This window comes from Thalassophryne amazonica, chromosome 4 (genome assembly GCF_902500255.1).
Source record: "Thalassophryne amazonica chromosome 4, fThaAma1.1, whole genome shotgun sequence".
In the NCBI taxonomy this organism is placed as follows: Eukaryota; Metazoa; Chordata; class Actinopteri; order Batrachoidiformes; family Batrachoididae; genus Thalassophryne; species Thalassophryne amazonica.
In genome coordinates this window covers 69,032,451-69,056,339 of record NC_047106.1, presented here as the reverse complement: position 1 = coordinate 69,056,339, position 23,889 = coordinate 69,032,451, and the positions used below count along the sequence as shown (strand labels likewise).

Genomic DNA, 23,889 nt, shown 5'->3' with positions numbered 1-23,889 from the left:
CTGTGAGAGACATAATCTAAAAAAAAAACAGCCGGAAATCATAATGTATGATTTTTTTTAAAAATAATTTATTTGTATATTACTGCTGCAAATAAGTATTTGAACACCTATGAAAATCAGTGTTAATATTTGGTACAGTAGCCTTTGTTTGCAATTACAGAGGTCAAATGTTTCCTGTAGTTTTTCACCTGGTTTACACACACTGCAGCAGGGATTTTGGCCCATTCCTCCACACAGATCTTCTCCAAATCTTTCAGGTTTGGAGTTTCAGCCCCCTCAAACATTTTCTATTGAGTTCGGGTCTGGAGACTGGCCAGGCCACTCCAGGACCTTGAAATGCTTCTTACGGAGCCCCTCCTTAGTTGCCCTGGCTGTGTGTTTGGGGTCCTTGTCATGCTGGAAAACCCAGCCATGACCCATCTTCAATGCTCTTACTGAAGGAAGGAGGTTGTTTGCCAAAATCTCGCAATACATGACCCCATCCATCCTCCCTTCAGTACGGTGCAGTCGTCCTGTCCCCTTTGCAGAAGAGCACCCCCAGAGTATGATGTTTCCACCCCCATGCTTCACGGTTGGGATGGTTTTCTTGGGGTTGTTCTCATCCTCTAAACATGGTAAGTGGAGTTGATTATAAAAAGCTCTATTCTGGTCTCATCTGACCACTTGACCTTCTCCCATGCCTACTCTGGATCATCCAGATGGTCACTGGTGAACTTCAAATGGGCCTGGATATGTGCTGGCTTGAGCAGGGGGACCTTGCTGCTCTGCAGGATTTTAAACCATGACAGAGTGGTCCCAGCTCTCTTCAGGTCATTGATCAGGTCCTCCTGTGTAGTTCTGAGCTTTCTCAGAATCATCCTTACCCCACAAAGTGAGATCTTGCATGGAATCCCAGACCGAGGGAGATTGACAGTCATCTTGTGTTTTTTCCACTTTCTAATAAATAATCATAACAGTTGTTGTCTTCTACCAAGCTGCTTGCCTGTTGTCCTGTAGTCCATCCCAGCTCTTTGGTCTTCGCTATGGTGGACAGGTTGGTTGAGTGTTTGAACAGGTGTCTCTTATACAGGTAGCAAGTTCAAATATGTGCAATTAATACAGGTAAAGAGTGCAGAATAAGAGGGCTTCTTAAAGAAAAATTAACAGGTCTGTGTGAGCCAGAATTCTTGCTGGTTGGTAGGTGTTAAAATAGTTATTTGCAGCAGTAACATACAAATAAATTATTAAAAAAAAAAAAAAAAAATCATACATTATGATTTCCGGATTTTTTTTTCTTTTTTTTTTTTTTTTGATTATGTTCCTCACAGTGGACATGCACCTAAGACGGAAATTTCAGACCCCTCCATAATTTCTAAGTGGGAGAACTTGCAAGACCGCAGGGTGTTCAAATACTTATTTTCCTCACTTTCATACACATACATATATATGTGTGTGTGTGTTGTGTGTATGTATAGGATTGTAAGAAGAAAAATATGCTATACAGAGAATTCATTAAAAGTAAATCAAGAGAGGCAGAGGTTAAATATGAAAAAATACTAAACGATAATAAAAACAACGTAAAGGAAACATGGAAAATACTGAATAGAATTATAACAAATAAACCTAAGTCAAATAACTCCCCAACATACTTTACTTATAACAACAAAGATGAATATAACATGAGCCAAGTAGTGAATAGTTTCAATAAAGTTTTTGCTAATGTTGTGGCAGATCTGGCAGCTGAAATTCCACACACTCCATGGGAAAATCAGCAATTAATTGCCAGGTATCCGCACACAATGTTTCTTGGCCCAGTAGATGAAAGGGAAATTATTAATGTAGTTAGTACATGTAAAAGTAAAAAGTCAACAGATTGTAATGATGTGCATATGTCCTTAGTAAAGCAAATAATTACTGAAATCGCAAAACCATTGTCATATATTTTTGATAAATCATTTCAAACTGGAATTGTTCCTAACAGTATGAAAGTGGCAAAAGTGATACCTTTATTTAAATCTGGTAGCAAGCATCTTTTTACTAACTACAGGCCTGTGTCTCTATTGTTACAATTTTCTAAGATATTGGAAAAACTTTACAACAGCAGACTGGATAAAATTCTAGAACACAACTTGCTTGATGAAAGTCAGTATGGTTTTAGAGTGAAAAGGTCCACTGTACTGTCATTGCTCGATTCAGTAGATCAGTAAACATGTGGACCAAAGGAAAATAGTATTAGGTTTATTTATTGATCTAAGAAAGGCTTTTGACACAATTGATCACAATATATTATTTCAAAAGATGGAACTGTATGGGATCAGAGGGGTTGCTCTGAGTTGGATTAAAAGTTACTTACAAAATCGGAAACAGTTTATTAAACTCTGGGACTACTGTTCTTCATGTCTGGACATCATTTGTGGGCTTCCACAGGGTTTTGTGTTGGGACCAAAATTATTTATTTTATACATCAGCGAGTTATATAAAGTTTCAGATCTGTTCACGTCACGCCATGACATTTTTACATATTCTTGAAGAACAAAAAACTTTTTCCACGTGTTGTCTGTTTTTTTTTTTACCATAAAATTACACTGAACAAGGATTTAGACGTTTCGTTACTCATCTGAGAATTTGAATTTACCGCTTCCGAGTTGACCTACTTTTTCGCTGCGACGGATGTGACGTCATTCGAGTAAATGTGTCGCAGCGCGGCTCTGTTTACCAACACGGCAGACACAGAAAGCGAAGGCATAGTGCGCGGTTATAGTGAAGATTTAAGTGACATATCGATTGTTTTTGAAGAAGATGAAGTTTCTGATGAAGAGATTAACGGTGTACATAATGAGCGGCTCCAAACCGTGTATGTTCCATCCGAACGCGACAGAAAGAGGATGAAGCGCGGCTGACGGCAGCAGCGTTGAGGAGGACGACACAGAATGGTTTGTTCACTCATGCAGAATGTACAGAAACTTTATTTTCAATGATTTTAGAACAAACTCCTGAATTTTAGCACGGTGTGCTGCTCAAATAATTTTTTTCATACACAAACACACCGTGCCAGGAATAAATGATCATTTATAAGAAAAGGTGGTGAGTGAACAAACCATTCTGTGTCATCTGCCTCAACGCTGCTGCCGTCAGCTGACAGCTGCAGCTTCACATCCTCTTTCTGTCGCGTTCAGCTGGAACATACACGGTTTGGCGCTGCTTATTATTTACACCGTTAATCTCTTCATCAGAAACATCCTCATCTTCAAAAACAATCTGTCACTTAAATCTTCCCTATAATCGCGCACTATGCCTTCGCTGTCCGTGTCTGCCGTATTGGTAAACAGAGCCGCGCTGCGACACATTTACTCGAACGGCGTCACATCCGTTGCAGTGAAAAGGTAGGTCAACTCGAAGGTGGTAAATTCAAATTCTGATGAGTAACGAAACGTCTAAATCGTTGTTCAGTGTAATATTATGGTAAAAAAAAAAAGACGTGGAAAAAGCTTTTTTTTTTATTCTTCAAGAATATGTAAAAACATGGCGTGGCAGGGACACTTTAAAGCAGTTCTCTTTGCAGATGACACAAACCTGTTTTGCTCAGGAGAAAATCTGCAACAGTTATCTGATTTAGGAACTGAAATAAAGTTAAAGAAATGGTTTGATATCAAGAAATTATCATTAAATTTGTCATAAACTGAATTATTTGGAAATTATAAAAAGACATACAAATACAGTTAAATATACAAGGGGTAAACATAGAACGTGTCAAAATAAGTTTTTAGGTGGTGTTGTTGATGAAAAAATTAATTGGAAAGCTCATATTCAACATGTTCAAAAGAAGGTATCAGAGTATTGCAGTATTAAATAAAGCAAAGGATGTTCTTGATTGCAGAGCACTACATACTTTGTATTGTTCATTGAATTCACCCTACCTGACTTACTATGCTGAAGTTTGGTGCAACAATTATTCATTCTTCAAAAAAGAGCATTAAGAACAATTCATAATGCAGGTTATCGAGACCACATCAACCCACTGTTCATTAAATCTCAAATATTAAAACTTCATTATATGATTTTGTTCAAGATTGTTCAATTAATGTACATAGTGAAAAATAAACAAGTCCCCTTTAGAATTCAAGAATTTTTTTACTGAGAGAGAGAGGGAAAATATCATTTACGGGGCTTCTATCATTATAAAATTGCTGGCACTCGGATGACCAGGAAAGGTTTCTTTGTCTCCATGTGTGGCCCTAGAATATGGAATAGCCTGATGGATAAACTCAAACAATGTCCAAATATCAATCAAACATGATGTTTTCAAGATATGTATCTGCTGAAGAAGGTTGAGTTTTGTGTGTTGCCAATTGTAAATGTAAATTTGTTTGGTAGCATTCGGCTTGCCCTTTAAGCTGAGTGGGAATAGATGTTTTTTTGTTTGTTTTTTACTTCCCCCCACTCCTTTTGGACTAGATAATTTTATTTTTGGTTAAAGGGGGTAGGTGTTAATAAGCTTTGCTTCTGCCTATACCCTTTCAGGCACATGGATCCATTTGTTGGGTATTTTCTCCTCCAAACACTTTTAAAACCTTTAACAAGACAAACAGAGTCAAGAAACACCAGTGAGACAGAAAGTCAAATTTTACGCGCGGAGTGCGGCCAGGCTGTACACCAAGGCTACACTAAAGTCTGGCCTGCTTTTCCGCTCTTTTTATTAAGAGACGCCCTCATCACATAAACAAAAAACTTGTCCTAAGGGTGGGGGTGATGACGCAAGACAAGTTTCTTCCCGTAACATAAACGCATACATCAATAAGTGCAGCTGTAAGGAAGGACACTTTCTTTTACACAGGTCAGCACATCTCGTTCGTCTGTTGCAGTTATCAGCTGTTCTGCATCTGCCTGAAGTGTCCTGTCCTTCACACTCCTTCACACTAAGCACCACATCACAACAGTCAAAACGTTCTCTTACTCCCAGTCGTTAAGAGGCTGCGAAAACAAAGTTATATTATAATAATAAGTACATCCAGCCCTTCATTCCCAGCTCAGATTGACCCCAGAGTGCTAAAACAAAATTGAATTCTCAGGCTTGGTTAAGACAGGTGCAAAACAGCACAACACCGTTCTCATGAGAAAGAAGACAAAGCTAAAACAAGGTTGAATAACACATACATTCTCAGGGTGAAGTGCAAACAGCACAACACCGTTTTCATAAGAAAGAAGACGAAGGTACAAATGTTTAACAGTGATAACATATATATATATATATATAAAATCCTTAACATTTCCCACCTGTTTATCACCTGTTAAACATACAGTAGGCATCACCCAGCTTAGTTAGTTAGTTTATTAACTTAATCTATTCTGTCCACGTTTTTATTAATTGAACACCACCAACAGATGGAAGATTCGAATCCAGCTGCTATTTGATCAACCAGTTTATACTCGTCAGGCACTCCTCTGGGGACTCCTATTGCGTCAATATATGTTGGATTTCCTACTCCTTTCCAATCTCTTTTTACTCTGTCTGGCTATGCCTTTCTGCCAATCCTCAGGAATAAGAGAGGCTGCATATGTCGTAACGTCTTCAGGGGTCATGGGTAACAATAATGATATTAATGCACAATAACCTGACACATTTCGTGGCAGTCTGTCAAAGATTCTGTTATCACCACACCACCACCATACATCACTCCTACCGACTGGTATAAATGAACTGTTTTTTCTGTATTATTCGACTACACCACTTGTCTTATTACTTTTTCAGCTAAAGCTTCATAGGCTAAGAGTGTGTTAACTCATCACGTCAACAGTTCAAGCTTGAACTGGAGTTGTGAGCTTTTCAATATCATCATAATTCTCAGTACAGTCATTACAGTTTTCTCCACTAAGGTCTGACTGTTTCAATGCTTGATATTTTGGCATAGTTTGTTGGAAGGCCAGATTACACTGTACAAATGTATTTGACACCATTTTGCCAACCATTGTTTTGATATAAGGGATCACACAACACATGCAAAGTCCAATCAGAATTAGGACTATAATAACTGGTGTCACCATTTTCAATAGTAACTGCCAACATGGTCCTGAAGTCAACCAGGACCAGGGATTCCACCGGTTCACGGCTAGGGTGTCTTTATGCATTGCATCACGAAGTTTATTCAGCTCTTCCAATGCGTCCTGCATATCCACTGAATGAATGGAGTCTGGGATGAAAGTACAGCATGTTGTGTTCAGCAGAACACAAACTCCTCCCTGTGAACCAGTAAGCAAGTCTAAAACCATGCGATTTTGCATCACCATGGTACGTAAAGCATCTATTTCAGTGTTTTGAGCTGCTACTATTTTTTTAGGTACATTCATGAACAGACCCAATCGATAATTCAGAGTTTCAATCATTAATGAATTTTTTCCCACTCCTATCCAGGGGAACAATGAATGTGCTATTTTATCTCCTACAGACCACAATTTTTTGGTCCTTTAGTACATCCGAGCCCCACATGTGATCATGTGGTAACACATCTGGGTATATCAATCTCCTCCGTCTGGTGCTGCCATTCTTCTCTGTGGAGGTCCTACCACATATGTATGGTCAGTCACCTGGGTAGGTGCACACACACCACCCCAATTTGGTGGGAGACTCATGTACAGTCTGGAACCATAAAGCCAATAGATGTCATCATACACCGGAGTACCATTTATAGGTGGTAGCAAAAACTTACTAACATAAGCACATGATTCATCCGTTCCCCATGGACAGGAGCCTGTATAATTACATCCCCGTCCAATGTGATGAAGATAAGTACCATCCACATATTATGTTTTGGTTAGGCTTAAATTATTTGATAAAACATACGTTTGGGTACACAGACGTTTCTTAATTTTACCTACATTTTTATTCCCTGTCCCGTAAAAGCAAATTGGGAATGGCCGTTGTGATGACAATTTAACGTGATGATATTTTTGCATTTCCCTTCAGTCTAGTCAATGGAGCAGCACTTGGGCACGCTTGTACGTCCTCTGTTGAAATCCCTATCATATAAGTGGTTGCACTGAGGCAAGTGGTGTTACATCTTATCAGATTTGCTGAGAACTGCTGCCCCCGAAATACAGTTTGATTATGCATCCGTATGATAAGACATTCTGTCACCCTAGCAGGGTACGGTTTAGCCGTCAGAGCTGGGTGTGTTGAGGATATAGGTATCTGTGAACAAACATAACAATTAGTAACGTAATTCCATTCCACCAGGCCAGGAATCCGAGGAGCACGAAACACACTAAGATCACAACGCAACCGGCTGCCCTACCAACAGTCCGGCAGCGGCGGCGCTAAGCACGCCGCTCCGGGGTCTGCTGTAGTTCAGTCATGATTGCTAGGATACAGTGTTGTTAACCACCTCACCTAATAGTGCAAGGATCTCCCTGCTTCACTGGCATTGAGACAATCTATTGCTAATTAAATAGACTCCCTTTGTAGCCAGACTTCCCCTTCCACTGTGGAGGCCGCCAACACACGCTGTATCTTACAGTGATGTATCCACGTTGATCTCTCCGCTATCTTTACTGCAGTTGGTGTTGTTAACAGCACTTGGTATAGACCTTCCCAACGAGGACTGGACTCTGATGAACACCCAGTCTCCTGGCTAGACTACTGGAAGGCCGTCCTGTGGAAGATCAAAATTATTCGGCAGTAAATGTGTTTAAGTTATCTCTTTCTGTGTTAATGTCTTTTTCATAAAATTTGCTAATGTTTGTTCCTCATCTGCTGTTTTAGTATCCATGTCAAAATTGGTAGACGATATGGTCGTCCATAAAGTATCTCAAATGGTGTTAACCCTGATGGTGTTGGTGTTATTCTCATATACAATTTTACTAGGTCCAACATTCAATCCAGGTTTGTTTTGTCTCTTCTATACATTTCCTTAATCTTATTTTTATTGCGCCCTTTTATGTGCCCTTTGTCCTTTCCACTAATCCGGCACTGTGTGGTTGATAAGCACAATGATTTTTTAGATTGACCTGTAGCGCTTCTCCTACGTATTGCACTATTGTATTAACAAAATGCGCTCCATTATCTGAATAGACTGTTTCTGGTATTCCAAATCATGGAATGATGTCTTTGCACAATGCCTTAGCCACTGTAAGTGCACCTGCATGTTTTGTAGGGAACAATTCTACCCATTTTGAGAAGGCATCAATTATGACTAAACAAAATTCCTTCCCTTCATGTTTACTCAGCTGTATATAATCCATATGAATCACTTGAAAAGGATATTGTGGTGTTGGAAATTTGCCTCTTTGGGGTCTCAAATTGCCTTGTGAGTTGTGTTTTGCACATGTCATGCATGCTCTACAATGCTGTTTTGCATATGCATCGAACCCATAAAGACAAAAAATAGATTGCAGTTGCGATATCATACCCCCTGATGAGACATGCGTCACGCCATGGCTCATAATAGCTGCCCATTTAAACATATTTTTTGGCCATATGGGTTTCTTTTGTGGTCATATCCGGAGGGGTGTCATATAGGAGAAAAATAGAAAGAGCTGTTGCCGCCTTTGCGGTTTTGTCAGCAACGTCATTTCCTTTTGAAACACTGTCAGAGCCTTTGGTGTGAGCCGCACATTTGCATATAGCAATTTGTTGAGGCAACTTCACAGCTTGCAGTAGGGCAGTTAGGAGTGTGGCATGAGTCACCGGCCTTCCAGATGATGTCACCATTCCACGCTCCTCCCACAGTTTTGCAAACACATGCACTGTGCTGAAAGCGTACTGGCTGTCTGTATAAATTGATACAGCCGTACCTTTAAACAGATAGCAAGCTGCAGTGAAAGCAACTAATTCAGCTGCTTGTGCTGAAAATGACGATGGCAATGAAGCAGAATCCAATACTTCTGAATTTGTGACAACAGCATATCCAGATTGTGTTTGTCCATAAGCTTTGTCAGTGGAAGAACCATCCACATACACAATTGTACTGTTTGGGATGGGTGTGTCCTGGAGGTCTGGGCGTGCTTTCGTACAGACCGTAGCTACATCAAGACAATTGTGCGGCTCACCATCCTCAGGTAAGGGTATCAATGTGGATGGATTCAATGTCGTACAGCGCTCTACCGTAAGGTGTGGTTGTGATAATAGCAAGGACATGCACGAAAGATGTCTTGCTGGGGACAAAAGGCTCATTTTTGTCTGCAACAGAAGTGCAGAAACTGCATGTGGAACTTCCAGTGTCAACTGATGGAATAGAACAACATTACTGCTACTTTGAACAGCCATAAAGGCTGCAACAACAGCCTGTACACATGGTGGTAGAGCACTTGCCACTGCATCCAATTTAGATGAGTAGTAGGCAACTGGCCTTAATTTTGAGCCATACACTTGAACCAAAACACTAGTCATGGACTCATTCTTACAATCAGCTGTTTGAATGAATGGTTTACTATAATCTGGTAGTGCCAAAACTGTGGATGACACTAATGTTTGTTTTACTTTTACAAAAGCTTCCTCAGCTTCTTTGTTCCATTCCAACACGGTTGACATTGAAATATCATCCTTGTACATCAAATCAGAAAGTGGACTAGTCAATTCTGCATAGCAGGGAATCCATGCCCTGCAGTAATTAGTCAGTCCAAGAAATGACATCATCTGCTTTTTGGTTTGTGGTTTTGGAGCGTGCAAAATTGCTTCCTTCCTGTCAGACAGGATCGTGCGCCCTGTGGCTGATAATTCATGTCCTAAATATTTTACTTTATCCCTACACAACTGAACTTTGTTTTTACTCACTTTGTGGCCATTATCAAATAAGAAACATAATAATGCTACTGTGTCAGTTATGCAGTTTTCTCGTGTGTCAGAGGCAATCAGAATGTCATCAACATACACTAATAGTTGGCTATCTGCCGGTGGAACGAAATTGGCTAAACATGCTGACATGACTTGAGAATAAATAGTTGGACTCTCTGCGTAACCCTGCGGTAATCTGGTAAATGTACTGATATCTATTACAGAAAAACAACTAGAATTTAATCTCAATGAGCTTAACAGTGTGTGCGGATCTGGTACACATGGTGCTCTTTAATCACAGCAGCATTTACTGCCTGCAGATCTTGAATCTATCTCCATCCCACTGAGGGCGGAGCCTTTTTTTACAGGAAATATGGGTGTGTTACATGGTGAATCTGGACATGGTACTATAACTCCTGCTGTTAACAAATCCTCTATTACTGGTCTGATTCCTTCAATTGCATCAGGTTTCAATGGATACTGTCTTACACATGGTCTGTATTCTGTTTTTGGTCTTATAACTACAGGTTGTGCATTTTTTATCAGTCCTACGTCTGAAGGACCTGTTGTCCACAATCCTGATGGTACAGAAGAGAGAAGATCATCCTCTTCAGGACTCAACTGAAACACTCAGGATTGTGAAGTGGACACATTGTGTGTTCCAGCTGTCAGCACCAATGAGACATTAACTGGCACTTTATACAATTTAGTTGATGGACTGAACTCCGTTCGTGGTCCAACTCTGCTCCAATCAGTGGCTGACAAAGCTGTTATGACTGTCAGTCCCAATTCTTGCCATTCTGTCAAATATGGTTTACAAAGTGACACATGTAATGGCATACCTGTGAATCTCAATTTTAAAACATCTTCAGTGGCACCTGTTACTGTTATGACAGCTGTTGAGTTGCCATCATGAATCAAATCGGTCATTGTCAGCTTCACAGGTGAAACATTTTTCAATTTGTTTTCATACACTGGTGTTCCTGGCAATATGCCACTATGGACTCTAAATACACTCTCAAATCTGCATCTAAACTCTATCCATGGCTCTCCTTCTTTCTGAGTTGTCCTGGTAATTTCAGTATAATTTATCTTTGGTCCTAACACACCTTTTGCACGTGTAATCATAGCTTCCACTCTTGTTTTCAAGACTGGATCATCATGTGGCAATGGTACGCCATCCTGGTCTGCAGGATTCCAGTCTCCGCGTATCTGACTCCATTTTAGGGCCACATGCTTTCATCCACACCTGTTGGACTTCAGGTCCACTAAGGTGGTAAGAACTTCTAATGTTTTCTATATCCTGCATAAATCCCTCGATATCGACATGTGGCGATGGTATCATGTCGACTGCTGCTTTGATATTATCAGCATTCCATGTTCGATATACGAGCATGGTTGATCGCTGTCCTGCTGTTCCTGCACGAGGATTTGGTACTTCTATCATAGGATAGGCACCTCCCTGGTCACTGTGTTCCACCATGGGAGGGGCTGTGGGCACTTTCGCTTGACTGCGTGTTTGTGGTTTTTCTGGTTTTTCACTTTTTACCTTAGGTTTTACTGCCAAATCATACTGTGGTGGCGGTACATCGTCATCCTCTGGTAGAGGAGATAAAGGTGTTGTTGTCACCGACGATCCAGCCAGCGGTGATTGTTGAGGCTGTTCTGGTTCTCTGTGCTGAATTATCACATCTTCTTCTGCCTTACCTACAGCTTTCTTTTTCCTTGCTTTCTCTAATCGTCGCTTCTCTGCTCCCTTCCGTCTGTTCTCTGCTTCTTCCTCCCAAAATGCCACTAAATCTGCCCCTACTTTCTGCATCTTTTCTCATCACCTTTATGTTGCTGTTCTAACTCCTTCTTTAGCTTCTGTATGCTGATCAGGTTCAGTCGTCCGTCAAAGTCATGTTTATTAATCCAGGTCTCCAATTTTTTGTTGTTTTTGGATTTTTTTTTTGCTTCCATAAATTTCCAGTCGTCAGTTGATAAATTTTCCTTATTTATAGACGTCTTACCCCCCATTTTTATTATCCCTTGTTATAATTTGGACTTCAGACGGGGGCACACCTAGGGTGTTCTAAATCTGAAGTTTTCACACTTTCTTTGGACGTGACAATTAATTTGCCGTCGTGTGGTTGATTCCTTTCACCTCCCCGTAGGAAGCGGAATCACTTGCCTGCTGCTTCCACACGCACGGTTGTCACTAACGTTGTCCAAAGTATTACACTTTCACACAGTTATTTACACTTACACAAAACACTATTTACACATAGAAACACTTTTAATAATCGTACGCGTATTCTTATGCCAGGGGAGCTCGCCCTCCCGTGAAATTTAACTAATGTCCTGCATTAGGGGACTCCGCCGTCCCTGCCAAATTTAACTACTTTTTTACAGTGCACGTATTTCTACCCGGGATTTCCTTTACGCATTAAAACAGAGGAGTCCGTATCCGCCTTCCGGAATTTAACTACTTGCGTCCCTCGCAACCGTAGAGGAGTCCGCCCTCCTTACAGAGTTTAACTGTGTTTCATTAACAGACGATTCTGTATCATCGCTTACGGAGTTTAACTGTTTTATGTGATCACTTTTATCCCCTACCGGTACGCGTATATAAACAGAGGAGTCCGCACCCTCCTTACAGAGTTTAACTGCTTTGCATTAACAGACGATTCTGTATCATCGCTTGCGGAATTTAACTGTTTATGTGATCTGATCACCACTCACTCGGTACTGTTTACAAAGAAATTCTACTCACTGACTCGACTTCCTGTCTGTCTTCTTCGGGAAAATCTCGTCAACCAGACGATGCCAACGGTGGCCGACAATGGCAGACACGATCAATCGATCGGACCTTGGCCAAGGATTTACGTCTGGACTTGACGACCTCCGCTGGACACCTCCGGTATTGTTGAGATCCCGGACGAGCCCCCAGTCAATGTTGGGTATTTTCTCCTCCAAACACTTTTAAAACCTTTAACAAGACAAACAGAGTCAAGAAACACCAGTGAGACAGAAAGTCAAATTTTACGCGCGGAGTGCGGCCAGGCTGTACACCAAGGCTACACTAAAGTCTGGCCTGCTTTTCCGCTCTTTTTATTAAGAGACGCCCTCATCACATAAACAAAAAACTTGTCCTAAGGGTGGGGGTGATGACGCAAGACAAGTTTCTTCCCGTAACATAAACGCATACGTCAATAAGTGCAGCTGTAAGGAAGGACACTTTCTTTTACACAGGTCAGCACATCTCGTTCGTCTGTTGCAGTTATCAGCTGTTCTGCATCTGCCTGAAGTGTCCTGTCCTTCACACTCCTTCACACTAAGCACCACATCACAACAGTCAAAACGTTCTCTTACTCCCAGTCGTTAAGAGGCTGCGAAAACAGTTATATTATAATAATAAGTACATCCAGCCCTTCATTCCCAGCTCAGATTGACCCCAGAGTGCTAAAACAAAATTGAATTCTCAGGCTTGGTTAAGACAGGTGCAAAACAGCACAACACCGTTCTCATGAGAAAGAAGACAAAGCTAAAACAAGGTTGAATAACACATACATTCTCAGGGTGAAGTGCAAACAGCACAACACCGTTTTCATAAGAAAGAAGACGAAGGTACAAATGTTTAACAGTGATAACATATATATATATATATATATATATAAAATCCTTAACACCATTGTAGTCCATTTTCTTTCTTTGTTGTAAGTTTTTTTTTGTAGTTGTTTTGGACTGTGTGCTGAATAAATTCATATATATATATACTCAAAAATATAAACGCAACACTTTTGGTTTTGCTCTCATTTTGTATGAGATGAACTCAAAGATCTAAAACGTTTTCCACATACACAATATCACCATTTCCCTCAAATATTGTTCACAAACCAGTCTAAATCTGTGATAGTGAGCACTTCTCCTTTGCTGAGATAATCCATCCCACCTCACAGGTGTGCCATACCAAGATGCTGATTAGACACCATGATTAGTGCACAGGTGTGCCTTAGACTGTCCACAATAAAAGGCCACTCTGAAAGGTGCAGTTTTGTTTTATTGAGGGGGATACCAGTCAGTATCTGGTGTGACCACCATTTGCCTCATGCAGTGCAACACATCTCCTTCGCATAGAGTTGATCAGGTTGTCAATTGTGGCCTGTGGAATGTTGGTCCACTCCTCTTCAATGGCTGTGCGAAGTTGCTGGATATTGGCAGGAACTGGAATACGCCGGTCCAGAGCCTCCAAACATGCTCAATGGGTGACATGTCCGGTGAGTATGCTGGCCATGCAAGAACTGGGACATTTTCAGCTTCCAAGAATTGTGTACAGATCCTTGCAACATGGGGCCATGCATTATCCTGCTGCAACATGAGGTGGTGATCTTGGATGTATGGCACAACAATGGGCGTCAGGATCTCGTCACGGTATCTCTGTGCATTCAAAATGCCATCAATAAAATGCACCTGTGTTCTTCATCCATAACAGATGCCTGCCCATACCATAACCCCACCGCCACCATGGGCCACTCGATCCACAACATTGACATCAGAAAACCGCTCACCCACACGACGCCACACACGCTGTCTGCCATCTGCCCTGAACAGTGTGAACCGGGATTCATCTGTGAAGAGAACACCTCTCCAACATGCCAAACGCCAGCGAATGTGATCATTTGCCCACTCAAGTCAGTTATGATGACGAACTGGAGTCAGGTCGAGACCCCGATGAGGACGACGAGCATGCAGATGAGCTTCCCTGAGACAGTTTGTGCAGAAATTCTTTGGTTATGCAAACCGATTGTTTCAGCAGCTGTCCGAGTGGCTGGTCTCAGACGATCTTGGAGGTGAACATTCTGGATGTGGAGGTCCTGGGCTGGTGTGGTTACACGTGGTCTGCGGTTGTGAGGCTGGTTGGATGTACTGCCAAATTCTCTGAAACACCTTTGGAGACGGTTTATGGTAGAGAAATGAACATTCAATACACGAGCAACAGCTCTGGTTGACATTCCTGCTGTCAGCATGCCAATTGCACGCTCCCTCAAATCTTGCGACATCTGTGGCATTGTACTGTGATAAAACTGCACCTTTCAGAGTGGCCTTTTATTGTGGGCAGTCTAAGGCACACCTGTGCACTAATCATGGTGTCTAATCTGCATCTTGATATGGCACACCTGTGAGGTGGGATGGATTATCTCAGCAAAGAAGTGCTCACTATCACATATTTAGACTGGTTTGTGAATAATATTTGAGGGAAATGGTGATATTGTGTATGTGGAAAAAGTTTTAGATCTTTGAGTTCATCTCATACAAAATAGGAGCAAAACCAAAAGTGTTGCGTTTATATTTTTGAGTGTATATATTTATTTGTCCTGGTAGTCAGGAGGATATGAAGAGAAAATCAAACTATTTTTAAAACTTCTGCTCATTCTTTATTTGACCAAGAAAAAGTAACATGGCTCATATTTAATCTTCTGTATTTCAAGATTTGTGTTGATTCTGATTTACTTCTTAGCTGTCTCTGCCTTGTTTTATGTTAAATCTTAGGCTGTGATGTGCAAAAGCGTTTCTGTAAAAAGGTAGATGAACATCTTATTTGTCTGTTAATTTTTTTTTTTTTTTTTAAATCTGTGATTGTGTCAAAAGAACAGTTACACGAGGAAGATGATGCGTATCATTTGGACTGTGATGGAACATCAACTACAACATTTTCTCCGGGCATGATGCAGCACACAAGTGCCTCCGTGTTGAGGACCCCAGCAGATCTAAGATTGTTCTGTAGTGTAGTGGGTGCAGCACCAGCAAGCCCCCAGACCTGACCTCACCCTAGGGAATGTCACAGCTGATTTTTTTTTTTTTTTTTTTTTCTCCCCTGGATGATTCCACGAACTTTTGGTAGTTTGTACTAGCTGTTCTCACAAGTACCAGTACATTAGCCGCTGAAGTGGAGGTTGGAGACAACATAAAAATGAGGATACTTGTGGACAACTTCCCGCAACTTGTTACTTAGACCTTGTGTTGTCGGCATTTCAATCTGCATTGTTCTTGGTATTGTTGGATTTTTTGTAGTTCTACTTCCCCCATCACCTTGTCAAGTTTATTACAGGTGGAAGGAGCACACAGTGGGTGGAGTGTTAAGTGTTTAGACGACCACACACACACACACTCTTTTGTAATTTTTGCCAATACCCAGTAATGGGTTTGTAACAATCAAAATGTTCTTGTAGTGTAGCCTTTCAACTTTACTTCAAGGGGTTTAAAAAAAAAATCCCATTAGCCATGAAGGAATTACATTTTTTTTTATGGACAGTTTTCCATTTTTCAGAGGCCATACGTAATTGGACAAACCAAATATGAGAAATTTTGTGACTACAGATATCACTTTTACAGCCAGTTTTCTTGAGACAAGTCGGGGGATGAATGATGCATCACTATTTTCCAAGCCACGAGAAGTCTGTGTCTGCATGTGTTTAAATAAAGGTGTAACAAGTGTCTGTTTTCTAATTTAATGTATGGGTTTTTATTGATTTTTGTGTTTAGAGCTGAAGCAATTAATGAAGAGGAAAGCCACTTCAAACCCAAAGTCACCATGGTTGCATGGGATCGCCATGACAACACAGTCATTACAGCCGTTAACAACCATCTCCTCAAAGTGTGGAACTCCTACACAGGCCAGCTGCTACATATCCTTCAAGTAATTGGCATAACACTGTATTTCTATCAAGAAAATACTGAACTAGAAGCACTCAGAGTGCAAACCTCCGCCAAGGCCATGGGGTCACTGACGCCAGAACATCTACAGGCCGTGGAATCATTGAACCTAAAAAAGTCTAACGATGTTTGCTCAGTAGTAAAAAAAAAAAAAAAAAAAAAGTTTCATCTGCTGTGACTGGATAGCATGTATCCTTAGCACTTGGCATCACAGTTTATTGCAACTTATACCTTTCCCAGAAGCTACTGTCATCTGAGCACTGATATTGATATTGCATGTGCTTATAGACAGAAACAAATAAGAGACAAAATTCAATTTATTATTCAACTAAACTGCAAATATATGAATTTTTTAACATTTATGAAACCCTTCTCTAAACAAGGCCATAGGGTCACTGACCCTAAAGAGATTCCCTCCTTGGCACAGTGATCTATTTTTTTTTTTGTCTCTTTCTCTAAAATTGTATATAATAATCATTAGATTATTAATATATAAACAAAAATAAATGTAAGAAATATTACAATTCGAAAACAAATGCACCCGAACGTGATGACAGCTACAACTGCTTAATGCTAACTTTTAACATTGAAAATGCCATAGACATGCTAACGCGTTAGCATCGTGATCCGGATCACCACTAAAATCCGTTCAAAACATTTTGAGTTATCCTGCTGACAGACAAACGCGACTGAAAACATAACCTCCTTGGCGGAGGTAATAATATGAGAATAATAAGGTGTTTGTTACATGTCTTTTAACACTACATTTACCTCAGTCTGATAGTATGCACCTAGCCCATATCTGGTTCATTTAATTTCTTGAGTATGAGGAGGTGTTGCTGTTTTGAGTGTAGCACAGGTCTTTAATAGCTTCTGGTATCATGTACCACTCTTCTGAGATGTATGCTTAGTGTTGTCCATTCTATATGTGTGTGTGTGTGTGTGTGTGTGTGTGTGTGTGTGTGTGTGTGTGTGTGTGTGTGTGTGTGATTTGTTGCCTCTCCCAACTCATGAAGGAGCACCTCCATGAAAGGAGATCTGAGTGTGAGGAAAAGCTCAAAGCAGTTGTGGAGAGGTTGAAGCTTAGTCTTTTGCTGCAAAGCTGTGCAGAGTTCTCAGAGACTTTAAAATATATTTGTGTAAAGTCTCAATAATTTGACATCAGCCTTGTACTTGGCTGTGTGTTTTAAGTACTCCTTAAGTTATTTTAAATTTAAGACATCTCCATTTAAAACTGGTCTCACAGAAACCTGCCATTCCAGGAAATAAGTACATTTAAGACATGCTCATGTACATATTTTGCAGGGCCATGAAGCTGAGGTGTTCGTGTTGGAACCACATCCATTTGACCCCAGGATCATCCTGTCTGCTGGCCATGATGGGAATGTCTTCATATGGGACCTGCTGCAGGGGACAAACACGAAGCACTACTTTAACATGGTACAGGACACATGTACTGCAGCACCAGAGAACTAACGAACACGTACTGCTGTACATGACAGTAGATGCAAGTGCTCATTTAGTGACGTGATGATAGAGTAACTGACAGAACACTTGTGATACGTGCGTATTTTGCTACATGAGCCAAAAATGATTTTGCCTCAAGTATTGTAGAGTGTACTACCAAATGATGCTCTCCCTGTAGCTGTCGCTCATTTCTCCATCTCTTTGCTTGTCCCTTGTATTTCACTTTTTCACCTTACAGATTATCTGTGCTGCTGTTTTCCTCTTTTTTAAAATTTCTTTGCACACATTTGATTGGAGGCGGAAACTGTATATAATTAAAAATAATGTGAAAGCTTAAATGGAAAAAGCAGTTGGGTTGCTTTTACATATTCTATGTTTTTGATTCATTGCTGTCCATGGGTAATGAGCTTATTTAGCTCTTTTATGTTTCTCTCATAGATTGAAGGCCAAGGACATGGTGCAGTTTTCGACTGTAAATTTACCCCGGATGGCCAACGTTTTGCTTGCACAGACTCCCATGGTCATCTGCTCATTTTTGGTTTTGGCAGTTCAAAGCCTTATGAGATGGCAAGTATAAATCATCCTAAACAGCCATTGTTGTTGCTGCACACTCCCAGTCACAATTTAGTAGCTATTTCTTGTTGTATCTTTGAAAGAAAAATGGTATTGCATGTTACCTTCTGTGGAACAGGACTTTTAAAGAGCTGCCAGACAACAATTGTTAATCACCTTAAACACACCTGACATAGTTAATTGGCTTAGAGTAGAACAACGACCAATGGAAATTTTGTAAAATGAGGATCGGTCGATTTAGATTCTCCTCACCTTGTAGTACCCTGATACATACACTGTAGTGAGTCAAAACCACACCTCAGTTGCTTCATTATATCCTATATGAAGCTTAAAGTTGTTACATGTCTACATTATATATTGATGAGGACTGACAATGCAGTTTCTGAAATGTTTTCAGACCAAAAACATGGAAATAATTTATAGTGAAGAAATGTAATATCTGAAAATTGAATGTTTTCTGTCATGTTTTCAAACAGTTTCACAGATTAAAAATGCTGATAGTAGGTTTCAATCAGTGAGGTATAGACAAACATAAATTGGAAGAAGGTAATGAGGTACTGAGATACAGTCTTGTAAGATTTGAGCGAGGTTGTTGACATAGCGGAGTTGATTTGACTGTTGCTGTACACGTCGCATACCCTGGATGCAGGTGGCCAGGCATCATCGTGGTTGAACACCAGTCTGTTGTTACCATTATCTTGTACTAACAGAGGGTGGTGAGCTGGTAGAATGATGTTTATTTTTTTGGTTATACCATCTAATGTTACTGGACAAAAATTAACCATGATTGCAACTAAAAACTAGTGGCACCCCAAACATAACACTACCTACACCAAAACGTTAACTCTCCAAGACACATGTTCAAATAGTAACATGTTCATGTTAGTAGATTCTGAGATTCACTTTGGGATAACTGACTGTAAACCTTCATTTATCAGAGAAAATATCTGTTCTTTGTTTGCTGACCATGTGACTTTCAGCTTTAGTCCATTTCTGCCTTTCAAGTCTGCTGGTGTGTCAAAATCTGGTCCTGATATAGTAAGGTTGCACAATTGCAAGACATGCTGTCTTTTCCTAGCCCTAAATGCATCACAGAAGGCTGTTGCGAACATGATGCATATATGGTGGTCTGTCTTACAGTTGTCACCTATTGTGCATCTATTTGTAGTTGACCCTCCACCTTTGGTGTGACCTGATAACCCCAAAGATATGAAATTGTGGATGGTTCACAACCTCCAGGGATTGACATTGTGCACCATTTTTGATGTGTCCTGGGCCAGTATAGGCAGCTGCTCTTCATAAATTGCGAGCCCAATTGAGCCACCATAAATATGAGCAACTGTAACAGAGATGCACTGATCCACGTTTTTTTTTTCCTCACTTCCGATCCCGATACTTGAATTTGGATATATGCCGATACCGATGCTATTCCAGTACAGAACTCTGTTTGCTTTAATATTATTATTACTGTTGTTGATTTTCCATGAGGATATTTTGTATTCCCAGTTATACAGTTTTGTGTTTAGAGGAGGATTTTCTTAAAAAGAAGACTTGGAAGTTCAGCTACAATTTGCCGGAAGGTACATCTAAGATGGAAGCCCAGATTTGTTGTTTTGGTGAAAAAATTAAGAACTTTTGTTTATAGACTTGTATAGACGTATTTTTTTTTATAGCTTTAAAAGAAAAAGACAGTGCTCTCTCCCTCTCTCTGTGTCTGTCTCTCTCCTTCTCAATTTCAGTGCAGCTTTATTGACATGGGAAGCATCTGTTTACATTGTCCAAGCAACTGTTACAGTAAAAATGAAAAATTAAGTTCTTTCACTTGCTCTCTCTCTCCCTCTCGCACTCTCTTTTGGTCTCACTCGCTGTTTTCCTGCTCAGCAAACTTTTTGGAAACACAAAACCTTTCAACTGTAAAATAAACTGTAAATTTCTAAATGTATCATCAGCGACACTCGCACGACGAACTCTGGATTAATTCTGAAGGATTTTGATTGAGTTTTTTTGCCATTCAGCGGAGAGAAATTGAAGTTCTGTTCAGCTCTGCTCCTGACTGCTGCTCTCTGAGATACTGTTTGGTTGCATTTCACAGCCTCGGAATGCTGGTGGCTTTTTTTTTTCTTCCTCAGCAACAATTCAGTTTGGGGTTTTTTTTTTTTCCCCTGAAAAATCCTTGCTCGGTGGCACAGACAATTTAAACCCGAGAGCTGGGCGGACATTTGCAGCTACCCGTAGTTTAGAACACTGAGGAAGAAACAGCTTGGCTTTAGCTCAGAAACCATTTTTACAAGTAAAACAATGCTCCTTGTGAGTCTTGTTTCTGTGTCAACAATACACTGCAAACCACTAGATTTTGTATATGTGATTGATTTTATGTGTCATATCAGCCAATAGCAGGGCAGGGGTGTGGGACAAGGGGTTAAGTGCATTTGTTTTCAGTGCGGAGGTTCCCAGTTCAAAACCCAACCCTGCCCATTCTCAATGTAATATGGAGTTGTCAGGAAGGGCATCCCCAAGTGGAAAAACAAGGGAGTAGTCGAAGGGACTTGCTATCGGCCGACTGTAGACAAATTGTGAAAAATGGGCATCTTCTGCCAGAATGAGAAATTTTACACTTTTTGTTTACCTGAAAAGACATTGCAGTGATGACACAGGGGCTTTCTGAAAAGTTCAGAGTCTTTTAGCTTGAGGGCTCTGTGCCACTACACAACAAAGCAGAACACTTTGAAAAAAACTTTTAATATGCCTGAAGAGCATGTGTTAATGTCCAGTAGCAACACCACTGCCTGTGTTTGAAGATGCTGTAAAGGTAATAGATAGATCGATATACTTTGTCAGTTTAAAACTGAAATTCATTTTGCATCCCTGGGAGGCTCGTTTAAAAACATACAGTGAGTGACCACCCAGACACCCTATGATGATCACACTACCAATAAATACACCATATACACAAATACATACACATAGTGTTCACACTAGATGAATACACAAGTACAAGTGCAGATCCCCAAGACAAACAGGGCAGATAGCATAACAACCTAGACAACAATGAATACCCTTGGGTTAATATTGCACTGGACTTATAGTTGGTTCAAAAGCAGGATTGACTGGTATAGAAAAGAGTGTTTAAATCTGATACGTTTGAAAGAGGGAACTCTGAAACGTCTGCCTGAAGGCATAAGTTGGTATTCTCTATAGAAGACATGTGAGGAGTCAGCAGAAATTTTCCTAGCTAATCTAAGCATACTCTTGTTATGGGCTTCCTGAAAGCATCGATCCACAGGTAGCCCAATGATTTTTGAACACATTTTAATTTGGTTGTGTAGTTTTGCTTTCTCTTTAACTGATAGGCTACTCAACCAAGCTGTACTGCAATAGAGCGTGACACTCTGAATCACTGATGTAAAAAACAAAAAATTTATTTGGCTGCTGGCTCCAAAAGATTTTAGTCTCACAAGAAAATAAATGCGCTGCTGTATCTTTTTACAGATATACTGTGAGATGTCCATGACAGATTTTCATCAATCATGACACCTAAATATTTGTAGACTTGAACTTGATTGTCTGCATTATGAATCTTTTTATTGGGGGTAGATGGCAGTTTGGTTTACCAAATATGATTTCCTCAGTCTTCACAGTATTAAATATGAGCGTTTTTAGCACACCACTCAACTAGCCAATCCACCTTACCTTGATACAGTGTTGGGTCATCATGATCTGTGAAGAGGGTCAGTAAGGTGGAATCATCTGAATATTTTAAAAGAAACTGGTTTGACAGTAAGGTGGAATCATCTGAATATTTTAAAAGAAACTGGTTTGACAGTAAGGTGGAATCATCTGAATATTTTAAGAAACTGGTTTGACAGACTGGTAGCACAATCTGAGGTATAGAGGGGGAGCTAATACAGCCCTGGGGTGCTCCAACATTAGTTGTATTTGGAGTGGATAGTGTATTGTTTACCTTAACTAGCTGAACCCTGTTTGTGATAAAAGAAAAGTACTAATAAATGATATAGGGATTAATCTGTAACTGAATCACTTTTACTAGAAGTAAGTCTGGTTGAATAGTGTTAAACGCAGATGAGAAATCAAGAAACAGATCCCTGGCATATGTTTTTGATTAAGATGTTTGGAAAATGAGGTGCACCAGTGTAACCACTGCTCCTCAGTACTACGACCTTCTTCATATGCGAATTGGAAGGGATCTCGTTGCTTTCATAGAAACCTATTGAGATGTTGTACAATAATCTTTTCCAGTGATTTCATAACAGATGTAAGGACTATTGGCCGGAAATCATTATATTCTTTGGGGCATTGTTTTTTTTGGAAGGGGTCTAATATGGGATGTTTTCCATGCTATAGTAGTATGGTGTGGGTGTCGATGGACAACTGAAAAATGCATTGCCATACAGGGGCTAATTCCCTAGCGCATATTTTTAATATAAGGGCACTAGCATGGTCTGCCTCTGAGGCTTTTCTTGAATTACTGTGTTGGAAAGTACGCCTGACTTCCTCCTAATGACAGAAATAAAAGTACGATGCAATTTATCATCCTTGGCCATGCATGAATTGATGCAAAAATCGTTCATTGAGCGCAGAAATCCCATTCCCCCACCCACAGCAGATCAGTGATCTGACTGGAAAATTGACTGGGGCAGTGCAGATAATTATCTGCACTGCTCCAGTCAATTTTCATCACACCCTACGACTGCTGGGATAAACTCCAGCTCCCCCATTAACTGGAGTAAGCGGGTATAGAAAATGTGTGTGTAAATATTTTACCAGGTAAAAGCCTCATTGAGATTAAAAAAATCTTTTGCAAGATTGACCTGTCTATGAAGGCAACATAACATCATGGTCACAAAATACAATACAAACAAAACACCTGTCATGCACAAAAAAACAATAATAAAAAATCGCAACCTCCAGTCAACATAGGATACAGGTATAGTTTCTAAAATGACCTTTTAAAAGCAGTCACATTAACTCAAAACACCAAAAAAACATGATCAGCATTGTAGCGTGGCATCAAAATAACTGAGCAGCCATATACTGGTGAGGCTCTGGTTCATTCACGCATATCACGAGCAGCACACAGTAGAAAAATGATCTATAGATATTTCCACATATCAACAACATTAAATGATTAACACCTTCTACTGGACTTTCTATGGAAGAACTTGCACACAGAAAATATGAATACAATTATTATTTTTTTGACACCATTGAAATGTCACATGATTCCTGTCAGATCTCAAGAAGTCACTCTGCTATTAACTTATACCAAGCTCTCACAGAGGTCTGTGACACACAGGATCTGAATTACAAAAATACAACCGCTGGCAATAATTATGAAATCACCGGCCTCGGAGGATGTTCATTCAGTTGTTTAATTTTGTAGAAAAAAA

The 23,889-nt window shown here is 40.2% G+C and overlaps 1 protein-coding gene across 1 annotated transcript in view; it reads left to right on the top strand.

Moving 5' to 3' along the window:
• The window catches only part of brwd1 (bromodomain and WD repeat domain containing 1), a 119,863-nt gene that overhangs the window by 28,153 nt on the left and 67,821 nt on the right, over nt 1-23,889 (top strand). The window contains 3 exon segments of the mRNA XM_034168077.1: nt 16,271-16,424; nt 17,747-17,881; nt 18,347-18,475. Of these exon segments, the coding sequence (XP_034023968.1) occupies nt 16,271-16,424; nt 17,747-17,881; nt 18,347-18,475 (418 nt within the window).